Source organism: Vipera ursinii, assembly GCF_947247035.1.
Source record: "Vipera ursinii genome assembly, chromosome: 1".
NCBI classification, from domain to species: Eukaryota; Metazoa; Chordata; class Lepidosauria; order Squamata; family Viperidae; genus Vipera; species Vipera ursinii.
Window position 1 is genome coordinate 332,766,127 of NC_139512.1, and position 20,226 is coordinate 332,786,352.

At 38.1% G+C, this 20,226-nt stretch overlaps 1 protein-coding gene across 3 annotated transcripts in view; it reads right to left on the reverse strand.

Moving 5' to 3' along the window:
• Positions 1-20,226, reverse strand: part of ELP3 (elongator acetyltransferase complex subunit 3) — a 198,205-nt gene that overhangs the window by 150,895 nt on the left and 27,084 nt on the right. For all 3 annotated transcript variants that reach the window (XM_083348432.1, XM_083348433.1, XM_083348434.1), the window contains exons 8-9: positions 8,668-8,829; positions 51-177 (exon numbers count right to left, since the gene is read on the reverse strand). In XM_083348432.1, the coding sequence (XP_083204558.1) occupies positions 51-177; positions 8,668-8,829 (289 nt within the window). The remainder of the gene's footprint in view (positions 1-50; positions 178-8,667; positions 8,830-20,226) is intronic.

Genomic DNA, 20,226 nt, shown 5'->3' on the forward strand with positions numbered 1-20,226 from the left:
TGAGTCCAAGGGAGCAATAATCAGAGAGAAATAAAAAAGTAAATTCTTACCACAAACTGGTTGATGTCTCTCTCAAGTCCCATGTTGGGGAGATCTGGCATCATATGTGCTACCACCTTGAACCCAGCATCTTTGGCTAAGTGGAACGATTCACACACAGCCTTTACTGTATGGCCCCTGGAGTAAGGAAATTGTTGAGAAACTTACATATACATATTCAAAAATTATATTCCCCATGATGAAAACCTCTTGAGTAAGCATTTTAGAGTATCTGTATCCAAAACTCTTTACCTTCTAAATATTATGAAAACTAATAAAATCTATAAATAACATTAAAAAAATCAACATAACCACAAAATTAATAAGCATGGCAATAAAAAAGGACAGAGAAAGGTGTGGAAACTACGTTCTAGATAAAATAACTCTAAACATATGGAACATATTGGTTAAAGTCTTTATGTCCCATTATCAAAAAAGTAATTCAAATGTTAATAAACATATAAAAATTAATTGCTACAATTCTGGTATAGTTTTTTTTCCTTCTAGTGTCACACAATTTTTTTAGACAAACCCTGTGCCCATAATTTTTGATTCCAACAGATTTCAAATACTAAAGCTACAATCAAGAAGAACATATGTATCATTAATATAAACAAGCCTGTCACTCTCAACAAAATCTAGACAGAACCATGTTCAAATGAAACATTGATGGAATGTATATTTAATAACATTCTTTCAAGAAACCTCATTTTCTACCCATATTCTATTCCATGTTGCTATATCTGTTAATTTTTCTAACTTCAACTGAGTTAATGTGGGAAAAATCAGACTGGATATTATATTTATTTGAATACGGAAGGTCTACCTTCCATACTGTAATATCCTCTATGTCCAAGTATTCATATATCTGTGAAAGACAACAGGACTTTTAAAAGCAGCTACCTGAGATAAGCATGAAAATATCTTCACCTTCTTTGCAGCTGAAAGAACTCCTTGGAGGAAGGGTAATAAATACATACTTGGGATTATTGGGGCAAGACTGCTAAATACACATAAGCAAATCCACAATATAGGAGGCAAATATTGGATAGGAAAATAAAGCATTCTGTTGGCAGAACTGATATGCAGTTCTGTTGATGAAGCATTGTGCTTAATCCAATTAATCATGATGATATGGAACTGCATATCAGTTCTGCCAACAGAATTTATTCTCCCTTCGGCCTCCAGAATTATAGAACCTTGTATAGAATCTTCTAAATTGCATCTAGGTTGTTCATGATGGGGAAAACAGATGAAGGAGACTCCTACTGCACAGGCAGAAACTCATGAGCACTATGCTGGATGATTTATTGCAATCACCAATTTCAAGAGTTTTAATGAAGGCTATGAATCTCTCATTCTGTTCCTTCCCAAATGTTTTATTAATTCCCTTTACTTTGTAGGATCTTCCTTTATATATTTTATATACATTGTTTACAATATTGCCACACAATAAAATTTCAAAAATTATACTTCTATCTCTATTTCTATCACAAGCAAAGAACTATCTCGTCCTGCTAAGGCAAGACCCTGCTACTCGTGCCAGCAGAGAAGGCCTGTTGCAGATTCTGTCAGTCAAGAAACTCCGACTGGCAGGATCCAGAATTGCCTTCTCTGCTGTATTGCCGGCCTTCTGGAACATCCTGCTCCTCCTTGTGGATTGAGGTTTGCTCTCACCCTTCTATCCTTCTGCAAGGGCCTGAAGACCTGACTCTACTGGTTGACCTGGGGACCCAATATGGGAGTACCACATTGGAGGTGGCTACTGGACTAATTAGCTGACCCTCCACCTCCCCTCTGCACTTTCTGCTCCCCTTCTTGTTCAATTGCTTTGCTATTGTTATGTTTACATTTTTAAAATTATTTTTCCTTTTTCCATTTTACTCTTGTAAGTCACCCAGAATAGCCCCAACAAACTTAACAACTACAGTAAATGTATATATGTGTATATGGGAAGGTAACAGCGTTCCGTGCGCCTTTGGCGTCTAGTCATGCCGGCCACATGACCACGGAGACGTCCTCGGACAAGTGCTGGCTCTTCGGCTTTGAAACGGAGATGAGCACCGGCCCCTAGAGTCAGAAACGACTAGCACGCATGTGCGGGGGAACCTTTACCTTTACCTTATAAATCTAAATGTATTTTAGATGCCTAGTGATGAGAAAAAAAGTAGTGAGCCATTTAGACTGTTATTTACACTGTGAACTAAGCTTTATCTAAGCCCTATTAATACATAAAGAGATTCTGATTAAACAGTAAGTATCAATGTTCAACAACAAACAATAAGTATGAAGGCGTGAGCCTAAATGGACTCCAGAAGATGGTAGAGGACAGGAAGGCCTGGAGGAATGTTGTCCATGGGGTCCCAATGGGTCGAACACGACTTCGCAACTAACAACAACGACGTTTAACTAAATAATGTATGGTATCACAACTTTATTGAACGCACTAAACAGAAATTCACTGTGTTTTATTTTCTTCAAGTATAACATGTCTCATTAATATCAAAAATACAATTTAAGCGGGGTTCATCTGTCTATACAGCATTGTTCTAATAATAGTCTAATAAATAATCTAAGTAGTATTTGAAATAATTGAGATGGGTCGCAATGTTTCTTCTAGAGAGGAGTGATTTCTTCCTTCTTCTTTCATAAAGGCTACTCTTGTTCAGTGTGAAAACACCAGGCAATGCAAAAGTAGCCTGAAGATCCTTTACTGCAATAATAGGGTCCTGTGATCTCCTGGAGAAGTGTATGGCTTGCTTTGGTGATGATTTTTTTTATTGGACAACCACTCTTGGGAAGAGTAACAAGGGGGTTGCCTTGAATTGATAGAAGTCAGTCTGTAGCAATGGTTGTGTAGCTCCTTCAGCCCTTTTGTGATATCTGTAGAAAACTGGTAAGTGCATGACCCGTATCATTAAGAGCAACTCCCACAGTGGAGTTGTGTATGTGTATGTGTATATGTGTGATCTCAGGGATGGGCCCCCAAGCTTATGCCACATTGTTATCTCATTGAGTGGAAGTCAACTTCATTCCCTAAAAAAACTGATAGTTCAAGGGCTTCATTATTCTATTTCCAACAAAGACAGTGGATGTTACCTCAATGTGTTTAATAGATATGATGCAGTGCACAATTTTGATTGTTGTTGATTTAAGAAGAATCTTTTTCTTTTGAAAATAATATGATTATGCTCTGGTTACACAATAAGTCAAAGAACAGTAGGATTACAAACAGTTCTAAAGAGTTCACAAATGTTATCTTTTCTTCCTTGATCTGCATTTGATCCTTCCATTAGAATACTGTATGATGATTAAACAGCAGTCTTAATAAAGAGGAACAGAGTAAATTGCTTCATAAATTTTTTAAAAATTTATCACTGGAAAAATCCAAGCTGTAGTCATGATCTCAAGTTTAGAGGAAAATTAACTGAGGCAATCTTGTCTAAGTACAAGTACACAAGGGCACCATCCAACCTGATTCCCAGGTATACAGAGAAACATGTTAATAATTTCTCTTGAATACACTTTATGAGACAGAGAAAAAAAATAACTTAGAGCAATAGATGAACATTACAATACTAGACAGCTCCCAAAAGAAGTAGGGTCCTAACGATAAATAGAGTTTAATTTCCTAGCACGGATTCTGTTATTGGTTGAGATGACTGAAGATTTTTGTATATTTTCTACTGCAGTGGTGCTGATAGAAATTAATAATCTTGTTCCTTTATTTTAGCAATATCTCACTAAATCTCTAAAGACTGAACCAAAACTTAATTGTAACATACTTGATTCAGAAATGGGCATGCAATCACTCATTCCGTTTTTATTAGTACAATTATTCTAATTAATATACAGATCCTGCTCCCTCCACTGAATCCTTTCCTGAACATTCCATTGGTTCTCATGCACTTTACTTAATGATGCACTGCTCTTGTTGCATTTAGCAACCAATATTGGACTCAGTATTTGTGCTAATCAAATCAAGTCTATTCTCTTTATCATACTCTTTCACTAAATCAGCAAATGCGCAAAAAATCTTTCTCAAATTCATACCCTTTTTATCCCATCTTTATTGTTTGTATAGAAAAGTGAAGTCATACTTAATATTCTTTCCTCTTTCTTCTATTTTCTCCATAACAATCAGCCTGTGAGGTGAGTTGGGCTGAGAGAGAGAGTGATTGGTCCAAAGTTACCCAGCCCACTTTCATGCCTAAGGCAGGGCTAAGCAAAAATCTGATCTGCGCATTCCTTACCTGGCTTACAGCAGTTTGCTAAATTGTCATTTCCTGTATTATTTCAATACAGTATTCTGCCATAATTTTCCAAATATGCTTGACAATCTACCCCCACCCCACCCCTACGATATTTCTGCATTCAATTGTTACCTTCCCTTTTTTTTTACATAGGAATAATGACATGCTAGGGATGCGGTGGCTCAGTGGGTTAGGACGCTGAGCTTGTCGATCAGATGGTCGGCATTTTGGCGGGTCGAATCCCGAATGCCGCATAACAGAGTGAGTGCGTCTGTTACTTGTCCCAGCTTCTGCCAACCTAGCAGTTCAAAAGCACGTAAAAACGCAAGTAGAAAAATAGGGACCACTACGGTGGGAAGGTAACAGCGTTCTGTGTGCCTTTGGTGTCTAGTCATGCCGGCCACATGACCACGGAGACGTCCTCAGACAAGCGCTGGCTCTTCGGCTTTGAAACGGAGATGAGCACCGGCCCCTAGAGTTGGAAACAACTAGCACGCATGTGCGGGGGAACCTTTACCTTTACATGACATGCTTACAATATTGAAATGTTACCACAGTTAGTCCATACCTAACTATGGTAACATTTCAATATTCCGATAGCATTAATGCTTCTCTTTCATTACTTTTTGAAGGCAAAACTAATGTTTTTTGGCATTTCAACTGCACTCTGATATATTGCTATCACTTCCATACAGTTCTGTAAAATATATTCATTACAGCATTTTTTAAAGTTCACATTTATCGCAAATAATTTATTTTATTTCATTTTATTCACTTTTATTCCTAATTCTATTAGATCTTCTGGAGGTTCCAAAGACCAAGGTAAGTCAAGTTCATTCCGGTCAGGAACGAATGCACTGCAGAAGCCTCTGAAACTGTATTTTACTGTTGTTGGATATAATAGTAGAATTTTGAAAGCCTGACAGTCAGCCAGTCAGTCAGTCAGTCCATCCGTCCAACAGTCATTTATATTTTGCATTTGTTAGCCACCCATCTCACTCAGAAAGGGGCTTTGAGCAGTCTTCCTCTTACTCCTCTTTAAATTATACAAGATGGAGTTATTCTGATTCTCTTTCTCATGCTCCCTCCTTCCCCAAGGCTAAGCAGACATTTACTTTCTCCTTTATTATCCCTTAATGATACTGCTAATGGTTCTTACATTCCTGTTGCCAACATTTATCTCTGCAATCATCTACAGGCTCCTTGCTTAAGTCCATTTTACTCAGCCAGAAAACAATTCCACGCCAGTGAATTTTTTTAGTATTGCTGTCTTTTGAGCCTTTTACCTTTTAATAGAAAACTGACCTACCTAAGAAATGTTTATGATTCCATATTGCAAGGAAGAAAGTGAAAAGTGAAGGTGAAACATTTTAAAAGTGAAAAGTTAGTACCATGTAAGAATGCTTGAATGGACCTCTTCAAGGCTAATTCACATACTGCATTGTTATATTCTTAAATGCTTACAGATATGAATGCAAAATGAGATGATGAAAGTGTGAAGTTACAGATAATGGTAACTGGAATGTAGCAATTGGCAGCCACTTTTTTGTTGAATATTCAGCATCAAATTTTGTTTCTGCAAGTACTAGCTAGGGTAAAGGCATGTACAATACAGACATTTGGTATTATATATTAATATACATATATTTACATAAATTAAAAATAAAAAGATATATCTATATCAGATTTCTTGAAAATATCTGTAATAAAACTCACATTTCTACAATATAACTCTCATATTTCTGCTATCATGTGTGTAAACATTATATGCAAGTTGGTGCATTTTTGTTATTTATTTTGCTTGCACACTGCCTCTTTCCAAAGGCTCTAGGAGGCTAACAATGTCACCATATAAAATAATACTCCCAGAAAACCCTCAGTACATATAAAAATAAAACGATCAAGAAAGATAAAGCCCCCAAAATACAAATGCCATACACCCATAACCCTGCCTTCCAATTACAGCACACCCTCCTCCCATGTACGGTGAAATATGTAGGTATATCAGAGTTTTCCTAAAGCCAAAGAAGGACTAAGTTGAATAAATCTCTGTTCAAAGGGAATTCCAAAAAGCAGGGCAACATTTGCTCAAGCACACTTTCTTGGGTACAGAGTGTAAAGAAATTGCTGTTGATTTCTTCACTCAATTTCCAAGCCTTTCCTGCATCCCAGGAGAGTATCTGACACATGGAAAGCCAATCTTTTGTGGTTTACTAAAATAATTTGCCCATAAAATCTCTCGTGAGAGCTTTAGTCCTGGAATTTGGGCAAATGTGCAGCAGAATTGGTTTAATTTAGAATTACTTACGATGACTAAGACTTTCTACAATCATAGTGTGGTATAAATCTGAACTTCTTTCAACTCTGGATCCCAGGCCCTAATATTCATAAGCCTATCAAGTCCAGGAAAGTGACTCATCTCAAAGGTAAACTTTGATGTACTTTCTTAAACATATAGTCAATTCTACATATGAACCCCTTAAAACTGGTTCATCCCAAAATTATCAAATCAGGATGATTCTTTTTCATTAACTTGGAGAAAAACCAGCAAATATTTTGTTTACTACTATGATTTATTTAAATTTATTGGCCACCCAATTCCAGTGGACCAGTTGTACTCAGCTGTACTTTTGTTGTACATATGAGACAATTTCACAAATACAGAAAGGGGATAGGAAATTAACATATTGCCAGTATTAAAAAATACTACTGGATTAAGGCTACAGACTGATATAGACTTGAATGCTGCTCTCAGAATGTCTAATTCTGTTAGTATCTAGCAAGCTGGAGCATGTCTTATCATTTAAGCATTTAAGTGAACTTCTCTGGAGTCAGAAGGGTAAGCAGGGCTGAGTTTGGTAAGTGTTTACATGGGAGACCTCCAGGAATACCAGCGCTGTCAATTAGACCAGGATAAAACATTCCAGAAACAAGCAATGACAAACCTTTTCTGTTCTACTGCCAAGAAAACCTCATGGATATTTGAAATACCAGGACTTGAATTCATATGGAAAGAAAATAATTGGTACACTAGAGGACATAATCTCTGGCCTAGTGCTGCCAAATGGCACAAATGACTTGTAAACTATTTGCCGATATTCTTTTTTTTTGTCTATTGCCAATTAGATTTGCTCTCTGGCCAAAAGATTATCATTATAAGGGAGCAGAGAAGGTTTTTTCCTCCTTGCCCATTTATTTCAAACCATGGTAAGCCTAGATGACTTTCATATATGCCAAGCCATAGGGTAGACACCAAACTAAGAGGCCCTAAATGTGTTCCTGCTGTGAAGATGTTGTGACAATTTGATCATTTTGCCTGCATCTTATATATTAAAACCCAACTCTGCAAGATGGTGCTTTAAAGTGGAGTAAGTCAAGAAGCAGTTACCTTAAATTGTGAGATGAATTATAATAGAATAACAGAATTGGATGGAACCCTGAAGGTCTTCTAGTCCAACCACCCCACCCCACCCCCCACCCCGCTCAGGCAGGAAGTCCTATACCATTTCAGACAAATGGTTGTCCAATTTTATAGTTCACAGATTGTCAAAGGAGTAAATCAAAGAACTCCTTATCAGAGGTCGATGAACCGTGGTTCAATTGACGCATGGTGCTTCCAGGTAAAAGAAAGAAAACCCGAAACATATTCTACTATAAAATCTTTAATCAGAAAATGAAAACACTCTTAACTGACTACATGCTCAGCACAGAGAGAAAGAAAAAGAAGAAGAAAACTTTGTTTGGACATGCGCACACAATAGTAGAACCAGACATGAAACCAAAACATGGTTGAACATGTGACACTCACCATGGTTACAATGATAACAGCACATCTGGCAAAGAGCAGACTGCAACGTGCATTACTGACAAACACATAAAAACGCAGTGACACAGATTACATTTTATGAGTTGATGCTCACACATGATGACTGTGAGTGGCATGGCTATTTACAAATCACTTGTTTGCTACTTGCTTTCCCATCATTCCCTTCAATGTCCTAAAGATAATACCTACCATCTCAATTTAAGGGCTAGGCACATTCCACATATAACACTGAGCTCCAAGCAATCACCATTTTTCACAGACTGTCAGATATATGCCTCTCGAATACCTTCTTAGAAGTAAAGGTCAGGGTAAGGTGACTTATATTTTGTGGTGCAGTACACTGGCTTCCACTTATTTTAAATTTTAAAAAGAAGAGAGAAAATTAAAGCAGCCTGCTGGTCAAGAGAATCTGATAGGCATGCTTGGCTATCCTGCCTACATAATGCAAAATTGCAGTCAGGAATCTTGGAAGCAGGAAACACTGAAAATATAGCCATCTTTTCATGGAAGGTTCTGTCAGAGTCTCATTTGTAAATTTGTATAATTTACCTGTTAGTATCTCTGGCCACATCTTCATAAATGCTTTGTACTCCAATTTCCAGCCTTGTGCATCCATAAGACAACATGTCACTCAAATGCCGTTTTAGGCAATAATCTGGCCTGGTCTCTATAGTAATCCCAATGCACTTTGTAAGGCTTCGCTCAGAGTACCTGTAGAAAGGAGTAGTAGGGAAAGTGAAGTGAAAAAGAGTTGCAAATGAGGTGGGTTAAATTTAACCAAGATCATCCATGCTATGGTCTACAGGTTACATCCATCTAAGCCAGCTTACCTCATTACAGTCACTGGCTTCAGAGAATATCTTAGTGCATTCAGTCCCTAAATCTCTGTATAGTCTGCTACTAAAATATTCTGTAAACTAGAATCATTTGCTAAAGCTTAGTCTGGAGCTGATCTCACTTGTGCTTATTCCCTGCATTGAAAAACTATGCTGCCTCATGTAATAGCTTTGGAGAAAAAGGACATTTGCTTGAATGTTTCTCTTTTCAGGACACTATTTGCTTCCAACATGTTTCAACATGAACTACTAGTATAAAGAAGTGTTAATTTTGCTTCCAGTATTAGGGGTAAAAAAGCAGTCATTTTCCTTGTATGAAAAGAAGCAGAGTACAACTTCAGTGGGTTTCTGGTATTCACAAATGCAAGATTTTTTCACAACTCTATGATAGACAAACCAAAATGTGAACTGTTTGAAAAATGTTCCTGAAGCTCACCTTAGAATAGCCCACTATGCTTCAAAGAACTGCGCCTTGACTTCAGTGCATGCGTGTGCATATTGTCTTAGTATTTAATGGGACTGATTTACAGATACACATATATTTATACTGATGAGCCACCTCATTCAAGCCTAGAACAAATTAAGAACTGTCTACCCCAAATGAAAATTTGTGAGTCTCAGTAGTTAAATGTTTTCAGATTGCATGTTATGGAAGTGCTGATCTGAAATATCTCAATCAGAAAAAGCAATCAATAGTAGTGTGTATTTCTAAACATCCTTTATTTTTCAGTTAAAGTTATCATTATTTTACACTAGCTTTTGGGAGCAATATTGCTTTATTAAACATGTTCTTTTGCTGCTGTTTCTGCTGGTGTGAGAGTTGTGCCACAGACTACTATGTGGCAAGGTATCAACAAAGGCCTTGGAAAAGATATTCAGATGCTGTGGTATGTCTGCCCTTACAAAGATCACAACTGTACAGGCAGTGCTTTTCCCTGTGATGAAAATGCTAGTTTGAGTTTAAACACAAAGTATAGAAGTATAGAAAAAGCAATGATGCTTCTGAACTCGAGAATACAATAACAATTAAAAAAAATAAATGGATCACAGAACAATAAATCAAGAGTTCTCACTTGAGATGCAAATGATCTGGTTCTATTATATTTTGGACACAGTATGTGAAGTCCATAATGCTGAGAAAGGTGGAAGGAAATAAAAGTAGTAGTTGACCAGCAGCAAGGTCAATATGGGATAGGTGGTGGTGGTAGTGATAGGTACTTAGTTGGAGGACCTAAAAAACTAGATTGACAACAGATGGTCCTCAAGAAGTTCTATCTAAGAACTGAGAATGGTATAATAGTACATGATCAAGCAGTTGATCAATTCCAGCAGATACATTTTGCATTGTATTTTATTACTTCCATTGGATTTTAATCTGCTTTGAGAAGAAAGAATAGTACTGTTCATCAGCCTTTCCCAAGTTACTGAACTCTGGATGCTGAAGGAGTCCATTGCTGATATCTTCTGGAAGCAAAATTTAGCTCCTGTTGGAGAAAATATAATTATACTTTCTAGAGAGCCTTCAGAAAACCCTCATGCTCTGGTCTGCCAACTTCCTCATAATTGCTGTGAAGCTTTTACTTTCAGCCTCATCCCACGCTGCAAGGAAAAAAGTAGTTTTCAGAAGCCTGTTTTCAATGAATGAACGGTGGAACACAAATTTTCCGCTGATGACTAATATATAGTGCACTGTTGCAAAACACAATTTGGCAAATAAAATCAAAGGTAATATATCTTGATTCTAAAGTAACCCTTCTACTTTGAAGTTGTAGAAAAAGCATTTTAAAGAGGAAGGACATAATTAAATATAAAAAGAGGTAGAAATTATGTTATTAACTATATTTCTTACTTACAGTCAGGGGATTATTTGCTCACTGCTAAAACGCTGCATTGCAGTAGCTACAGTTATTTGTCATAGCCATAGTATGCAGCAAGTTAAATCTAGAAATTAACTTATAGAAATGTATTTATTGAAATGTTCAAATACTACAACTAGATTAGATTGCAATATAACTTGGCATCATATTCATTCTGTAATAAGGCAACATATATAGCAATGTACAGATTAGTAAGCACTATATCCTATTAAGTCCAGACAAGTAATAGCTACTATGAAGAAAATGAAGGAGCTCATTAGAAGGTTCACAATGGAGGCAGGTCACCAGAATGGAACTTAGAAAAATATAGACAAAACAGAGTTGCATAATCCAAAATTTACCCATACTACAAAGCGTATTCATAGACCAGAGGGGCAAACAAGGTAAGACAGCCAAGAAGTCAATTCATGTTCCTACCAGGGACCAGGAGGTGAAAAAGCAAGTGATGTAGTTTAGGAATCAGCTACAGTATGGGACATCATGATGGAATCAATCAAGCCATTTAGGTTCAAGAGGTCCAAGAATGACCAATGTTCCTTCCCGCACTGTATAGGGAATTTGATGCTGAAAGTTGCCAATTCACCCATACCTTTATCAAGCTACCTAGTGCTCAATGAACCTATTCTAAATAAGTAGCAGTTAAGGTGTATCCAATCTATACTGACTATCTCTACACTAAAACAGGTAAATGAATTACAACAATAACTTACAAAAAGGACAGCCAGTGATATTAGAGGGAGAAGGAATATTCTTCGCCCTTTCTGGAATTGTTTTGCTGATGTTTTAAATATGGTTTGTTGTTTTTATTTTATTTATTATATTTATAAGACTTTCCATCTCACAAGAAGCGACTCTGGGTGGCATACAGCAAAACAAGACATAAAACAATAAATGTACCAAACCTAGTCATATTAAACAAGTTAGAAAAAGAAGCGCACACAAGAGATCGTACAGGTTCCCTGAACCTCCAAGCATGATGACAAAGCCAGATCTTGAGGGACTTCTGAAAAATAAGGGTGTATGGAGCTGACCTCATTTCCGGATGGAGAATGTTCAATAAACAGAGAAGGTCCACCTCCTCAAGCCTGCCAAGTGTAGTTCTCTGAGAGACAGGACACGCAGCATGGCTATCTTGCCAGATCTGATGGGGCAAACAAATGTAAAAGGGAAGAGATGGTCCCTCCAATAACCTAGCCCCATGCCACCAAGTGCTTTAAAGATAGAAACCAGCAACCTAAATGGCCTTGAATGGCTTAGAACAGGGGTGTCAAACTCAATTTAATTGAGGGCCGCATCAGCATTGCGGTTGCCCTCCGGGGGCCGGGTGGGTATGGCCAGGGTGGGCATGGCCTACTGTGTAGGCGTGGCTAGAGTGCAAATGGCCTACTGGGCGGGCGTGGCCAGCTCTACATAATTCGCATCAAGGGGGCCTATGGGGGCCTAGGCAGGAGTGGGACAGATCTGAGGGTCTCTGGCAGAAGGAGGATCTCTGGGCCAGGGCCAAGGCAGTGGGGGCCGTTCCCTCACTGTTTCCAGGATGGCTTTGCGGGCCACATGAAACCACTCTGTGGGCTGGATCTGGCCCCCGGGCCTTGTGTTTGACATGTCTGGCTTAGAAGGAGACAGGCAACCAATGCATCTCACAGAACGGAGAAGTAACATGTGCTGTTTTAGAAGCACACATACCTTCCTATGCTGCTGCATTTTGCACCAGTGGAAACTTCCAGATATTCTTCCATGGCAGCCCCACATACAGCACATTGCAATAATCCACTCAGAAGGTGACTAGAGAATGAATGACTGTCAGCAGAGCCACAAGGTCCAGGAACCTGTGTAACTGGTGCACAAACATTTACCTCTATAATTGTTCATTTTGACTTTTAATCTTTCTGTACTCTAATCAATGTGAGTTCAGCAATGTATTATTGAGGCTGGATCCATATGGAGAGTTTGGAACTTGTAGGAGATAATTCAGGCATTGTGCTGTGGCCCACACATATGTATATATACATAATTTATAGGGCATCTGATTCCCTACAAGTCTGGGAGGTCCTATGCAACAAAGGACTTTATAGGTAAAATCAATATCTTAAATGGCATCTGGAAGCCAAACAGTAACTAGAGCAGCTTGCAGAACAATGGTGTCACATAGCCATAACAAGAAATGTCCATCACTGTACCATTGTATTCTGGAGTACCTGTAGATTCTGAGCAGACTTCAAAAGCAGCCCCATAGAAAGCCTATTATGGCAATCAATTTGTGAGCTGACTAAGATGAATGACTAAAGTGCTTCTTGGTTCCAGGAACAAATGTATCTGGTGCAAAGGCACTCCTGACCACAGCTGCTACCTGCTCTTTGAGTGCAATGAACCCATACTGTAGGTGTAATGAGGTGCCATGAATCTATAAGGATTCTCCAAATAGCACATCAGTCTTGAATAAGGAACTGCAATCCCATCCAAGACGAAAGACTGGAGTTCCCAAAGCCAGGCCTCCAAAATATCCACAGCCACTCAATCTTGTCAGGATTGAACCCGAGTCTATTCCTTCCCATCAGACCTGCATGGTCTTCAGATACTAGACTAGGACCTTGACAGCATCATTTTGTTGATCTGGGATTGAGATGTATAATTGGATATCATTAGATAACTTTCTCATATTTTCTATAGTATAGTCTGAGTTCTTTCATAAGAATAGCCAACTCTGAACTGTAAGCAATTCTTCAAGGATTCCCCCCAGCCTCACACACACACTAATAGGATTTTTGAATAAACTATAGCACATTAGAAATCTTATTGTAGTGACTGGGCTATCATTTAACTGCTCTTAGCAAACAGCTCTGCAGCTACCATCTGCTAGCTAGCAGAACAATTCTTGCTACTGAATTACTTACTGACAAATAATCCCTTCCCTTCCGGGCACATTTTATTGCTTTTATTAATTATAGGAATGCTTTTGTGAATTCAGATTCATTACAACGTTTTATTGTATCTTAATATTTTTATACACTGAAGCTATCTTTAGGGTTATTTTAATAAGCACTTTAGAAATACTTTACAAATAAATAAAGTTCACTCCCTATAACTAATGTCAGAGGACATAAACATGTAGTTTAAAGGGATAGATCATGAACCACAGTCAGCATTTCAGCCAAAGCTGGATGAAACAGAACTTGTTTTATTCTGGTCTAAGCAAGCCAAACATTAAATGGTCTGAAATTGTTATTTTTAGATAGAAGAGAATCAGGAAAGAAGCCACAAAACTTATGTGGCAAGTAGGAAGAAAATTTCAAACTCAAACCTACATGGATGCATGCAAGATTTACAAAATAAAATTATTAATCACAAGTTGGTTTTTTTTCTAAAAAATGGTAAAGATATTGTCTTCATGTTTTTTTCTCGTGTCAAATGTGATTATTTGAGAGATATGAAATAAATGAAATGGAAGTATTAAACAGCAAGATTCTACATTAAGGAAAAGGATTTTATGCTAAGGAAGGGCTATTATTTTCTGAGAGTATATTTTCTCCCTCTATTATTATTCTACTTGCTTTAGCTTTTATAGACTCTAGTTTATACAGATGTGCAAACTGTACATGTAAGAAATAAATCACAGAAATGGAAGGCATAATTTATAAAATGCTTGTCTTTCAACTAATATTCATTCATTAAAAGAAACACAAACTCACCCCTTCCTATAATTTTTAAATTTTTCACCATTTATACATAACCGTATAAAGATTCATTCCATTTTCCATATTAAACACAGCGAATTTGGTGTTTGATAAGTATCCTATGAAAAAGTGCAAACATGCTTTCTGAAATACAGGTATTCTTCCACAATTGACCCCAACATTTATGTTGTTAAGTGAAACATTTGTTAAGTGAGTTTGCCCCATTTTACAATTTTTTTTGCCACAGTTGTTAAGTGAATCACTGCAGTTGTTAAGTTAGTAACATGGTTGTTCAGTGAATCTGGCTTCCGCATTGACATTGCTTGTCAAAAGGTCACAAAAGGTGATCACATGACCCTGGGATACTGCAACTGTCATAAATATTGATGAATTTTGATTATGTGACCCTGGGGATGCTACAATGATTGTAAGGGTGAAAACTGGTCATAAGCCACTTTTTTTTAGTGCCATTGCAACTCTGAATGGTCACTAAATGAACTGTTGTAAGTCGAGGACTACCTGTGCTTATGATACCTAGTTATGTGTCCAATGCAGAGCTGAGATTAGAAGCAGAGAGCTTTAGGAAGGAGGCTAGGATCTGGCAAGCAACTTTTGATTTATAGGACTCAAGATTAATTTGGCCCCAATCGGTTTGATTTTAGATTGTGTTAGTGGATGCATAAGATAAGTAAAATACTGTCTGTTGCCTAGGGTACTGTTGATTTGGGGTCTGAATAAGGCCAAGGAAATAATTAGGCAGTTATTGGAGATATGCTGTTTGGCAAAGTCTTTTGACCACTAAGAAAATACACCTGCAAAATATTTGTATTCTGTCTTCTAGCTTCATTATAGGTGAGTATTTTCCAGAGCTTGCTTTAATGGTCTCTGATCAGTCATCCTGTGGGGCAAGTTTCCGAATATTCTAGCAGAGGCTATGAGCATGTAGCCAGGCAAGATTGAATTCATGGAGCATATGCTTTTGGGCTGCATTTTTTTTCCTGGTATATAATACTGCAGATGCTCCAATGATTTTTAAAAAACATGGCTCATACTGAACGTTTCGTTAGCTACATTATCAAGGCCGATCCTGCTTAACAACTGCCCTGCTTAGCAATTGTTCAAAGCTATGATGATGCTGAAAAGGTAAATTTATGACCAGTTCTCGCATTTATGATCATCACAGCTTCCCCACGGTCACAATCAGCAGTTGAACACATCTCAACCTGCAGGAATTTACAATCATCACAGCTTCCTATGGTCACTTGATTACTATTTGCATGCTTCACAACCAGTTTCAGACAAGAAGCCAAATGACAAGTGAGCAGTAAATTCACAAGTCATGGTCATGCGATGACTCCCTTAATGACCCATAGTGACTCACTTAACGACCAACTGGGAAATGATGTCATGATGTGGGTCATGCTGTATGCTGTGGCCTATGAGATGCAGGAAACAGCCAGCCTGTGAGTTATCTGGATCAGGAGGAATGTTAATTATTTTTAGCATCCCTGTCACTCCCAAAAGTTTTTTGGTCTAGATCAGGGGTGTCAAACTGCCAGCCCACGGGCCGGATGCATCATAGCGAAACCGCGCCCAACCCATTGCCAGCAATTGAAAAAAAAGTCATGATACATCGTGACATGTCATGTGACATTGCGAATTTGATACCCCTGGTCTAGATGATAAAGTATATGGTCACTCTAACTTTAGAGTAGAAATTATGAAAGATTTTTAAGCATTCGTTATAACTTGAACAAATCAATCCACAGTGGCTTTCATAAAGCAATGAATACATAAATGTTAGGGGCTTCCTGGAGCCTGACATAGATATAAAACATTGTTAGCCTGGAACATCTGCACAGTTGTCCTGTCTTGTTAGCAAAAGAATTAAGAAATCACCACCCTAGTGTATTTGGAAAGTAACATATTTTGCTAAATATCCACTTTTCAAGAACCTTTTCTCTAACCTTTTAATAAGTCTGATTAAAGATGACTTTGAGAGAATCTTAATAACAACAACAACCCGTGACTGGGCCTGGACAGCTATCAGGTGCGGTCCCTATGGTTATGGGATTACTGGTCTTCGGATTGGTAGTGGCTTAGCCACCATGAACCAACCCAGGTACCTCCCAACACCAATGATGAGAAGAAATAAAAAAAATTCCATACCAGACCGGTCGTCGCCCGGGTCAAAAAGGACCGCGTCAGATGCTATGGCTCCTGGACATCTGTTGAAAAATGGGCCACAGGGCTCAGTTGTTACTGCTGGGGAACCAGAGCGTACAACTGTAAAGCGACTGGAACAAAAGCGCAAAACCTGGACAACCGAAGCAAATCGAGAAATCATCCAATGCTGCTACCAGGCAGAACCAACAGCCAGGGGATTTCAAAACAGAATGATGCAACTGTGGAAGGAAAAGCATCCGGAAAGTGACGTAACCGAACGATTAATGGATCAAAGACGTTTCATCATCCATAAAAAAGTTTTTACAGATGTGGAAATTCAACATCTAGGAACATTGGCTAAAAAGAAAACAACAAGCAATGATGATGAACAGGCTGAAGAAATTGTTCCAATACCTGAACAAACTGATCAACAAACTGACCAACCAACGGAAGAAGCCGCCATACAGGATGAAGACTCCCCTGTGCAACAGCTCAAAAGTGTAGAGCTAAGTAATCTAGCAAAAATGCTGAAAGAAAAGATTGAAAACCACATCAAAGAAAACACAGAAAGAAAAAGACTGCTGGCCATCTATAAAGTGCATAGCAAACGAGTGAAAGATCTACTAAATGCTGTGAACAACATTTTAACTTCCATCCCATCCAGCACACTATATGAAACAAACCAACTAATGTACAGTACAGCTGCCATTCTAACTGCATAATTGGGTTATAAAATGCCAAAAAAGAAACCCACTGGAACACCAAAGTGGAAAATTCGATTTGAAAATAAAACAAAAAAACTACGAGGAGATGTAAGCAAATTGAAATACTGGAAAGAAGGAAAACTAAAGAACGAAAAACTGAAAAAAAGTATATACAAAAAAAAAAACTTGGAGGAAAAACCAATAACGGAAATCATGGAAAACCTAAAACAGTGCATAATAGCAACAGTAAAGAAAACTGAGAGATATGAAGGACGAATAAAACAATATCGTGAAAACATCCAGTTCAGAAGAAACCAGCACCTCTTCTATCGGTCACTTGACGAAAATAAAGTCTAAACTACTGTTCTACCATGTAAAGAAAAAACCTTAAACTTTTGGAAAGAACTATGGGAAAACCCAATGGAACATGCCTCCTGGATCAAAAATATCCAAAAACAAGCAACACAAAATAAAATGGAGAATATTGTAATAACCACTGATATGGTTGCAAAACAAGTAAAGAAGGTCAAGAACTGGAGTGCACCTGGCTTGGACGAGCTGCATGGATACTGGTTGAAACACCTCACCAGCCTCCATCACCGCATGGCCACTCAGTTTGATGAAATGCTTCAAAATGCCACAAGTTAATGGTTAACAGCTGGTCGAACATACTTGATAATGAAAGACCCTGAAAAGAGCACAGAACCAAGCAAATACCGCCCAATTACTTGTCTGCCAACAACTTTCAAACTTTTTACAAGAATACTGGCAAATTCAGTATTCAATCATCTGATGGAAAACAATTTGTATGCGGCAGAACAAAAAAGGAATTATAAAAAATCAAGAGGAACAAATGATCAGCTGCTCATTGATAAAATGGTACTTAAAAATACAAAATGATGAAAAACAAATTTAAATATGGCGTGGATTGATTACAAGAAAGCATTTGACTCATTACCCCACAGTTGGATTAATGCGTGTTTGGAAAACTTTGGAATCAGCAAAAACATCTGTACATTTTTGAAAGCAAATATGCAACAGTGGAAAACAAACGGGGAGAACATTGGTGAAATCAACATCAGACGAGGAATCTTCCAAGGGGACTCACAGCAACATCAGAATGGACTTTGGACTTGGAAAATGTGCTATATTATCCATGCAGCGAGGAAAAATGGGGAAAATAGAAGGAATAGAACTGGGAAATGGAAGCATTATGAAAGCACTAGCAAAGGATGACGGTTACAAATACCTAGGCATATTGGAAGCAGATAACATCTTGAATGGAAAAGTCTAAGAGTCAACACAAAAGGAATACATCAGGAGAGTCTGCAAAATACTAAAATCAAAGCTGAATGCTGGAAATATAATTAAAGCCACTAATACATGGGCAATCCCAGTGATACGCTACCCAGCTGGAATTATCAACTGGAGTTTGGCTGAATTGGAACACCCAGACTGGAAAATGCGTAAACCTTTGAATATGTACCACGCTCTACATCCACGAAGTGACATCGACAGGTTGTACCTGCCAAGAAGAATAGGGGGCAGAGGGCTACTGCAAATCCACCAAACTTTAGAAGAAGAAAAACGAAGTTTGAATGACTATGTGAATCAAAGTACAGAAAAATTGTGGCAGGCTGTGAAAACAGAGCATTATAAAAATAACAGAAACAAAGGCAGAATATAAGGAAAAACGGCTGGATGACAGATTAAATAGATGGAAAACCAAAGCTCTGCATGGACAGCATTTGAAAAATATTGAAGGAAAATGTGATAACAACTTGACATGGGCATGGCTCAAGATGGGAACCATCAAGAAAGATACGGAAGGCTTAATACTGGCTGCCTCAAGAACAAGCACTACAAATTAATGCCATGAAAGCGAAGATACAAAAAACTGCTGACAATCCAAATTGCAACGACAAAGTTGAAACTGTTTCACATTTAATATGTGAGTGCAGCAAAATCGCGCAAACTGATTACAAAGCTAGACATGACCGAGTTGCTAAACTACTGTAATCCACTGGGCATTGTGTAAAAAATACAAACTGCCTGTGTCCGAAAAGTCATGGGAACATAGGATGGAAAAAGTTGTCGAGAATGAGAGGGTGAAGATCTTGTGGGACTTCCAAATACAGACAGATAGCCATTTGGAACACAACACGCCAGATATCGCAGTCATAGAGAACCAAAGCGTAGAGTTGATTGATATTGCTGTACCAGGAGATGCCAGAGTCGAAGAAAAACAACTGGAAAAAATTACGAAATACCGCGATCTGGCATCGAAACTGCACGATTATGGATGAAACATGTAACAGTGATATCCATTGTCATCGGGGCACTGGGAACTATGCCCAAAAACTTTGCAAAATACATCAAGAAATTGCAGCTTCCTGCAATAACTCCAGCAAAGCTACAAAAAACTGCGCTACTCGGAACATCTTACATTTTAAGCAGATACCTGGTTGATACCTAGGATGCTGGCAGCAACCCGTGTCAACCATTAGTGCCAGTCAATTTGAGTGTTCAATTGACTTGAGTTTCATGTTTTATCAATAAAAGTTTTATCATAATAATAATAGTAATAGTAATAATAGTAATAAAGTTGGAAGGGACCTTGGAGGTCATCTAGTCCAACCCGCTGCTCAGGCAGGAAACCCTATACCATTTCAGACAAATGGTTGTCCAGTCTCTTCTTAAAAACTTCCAGTGTTGGAGCATTCACAGCTTCTGAAGGCAGGTTGTTCCACTGGTTAATTGTTCTAACTGTCAGGAAGTTTCTCCTTAGTTCTAGGTTGCTTCTCTCCTTGACTAGTTCCCATCCGTTGCTTCTTGTCCTGCCTTCAGGTGC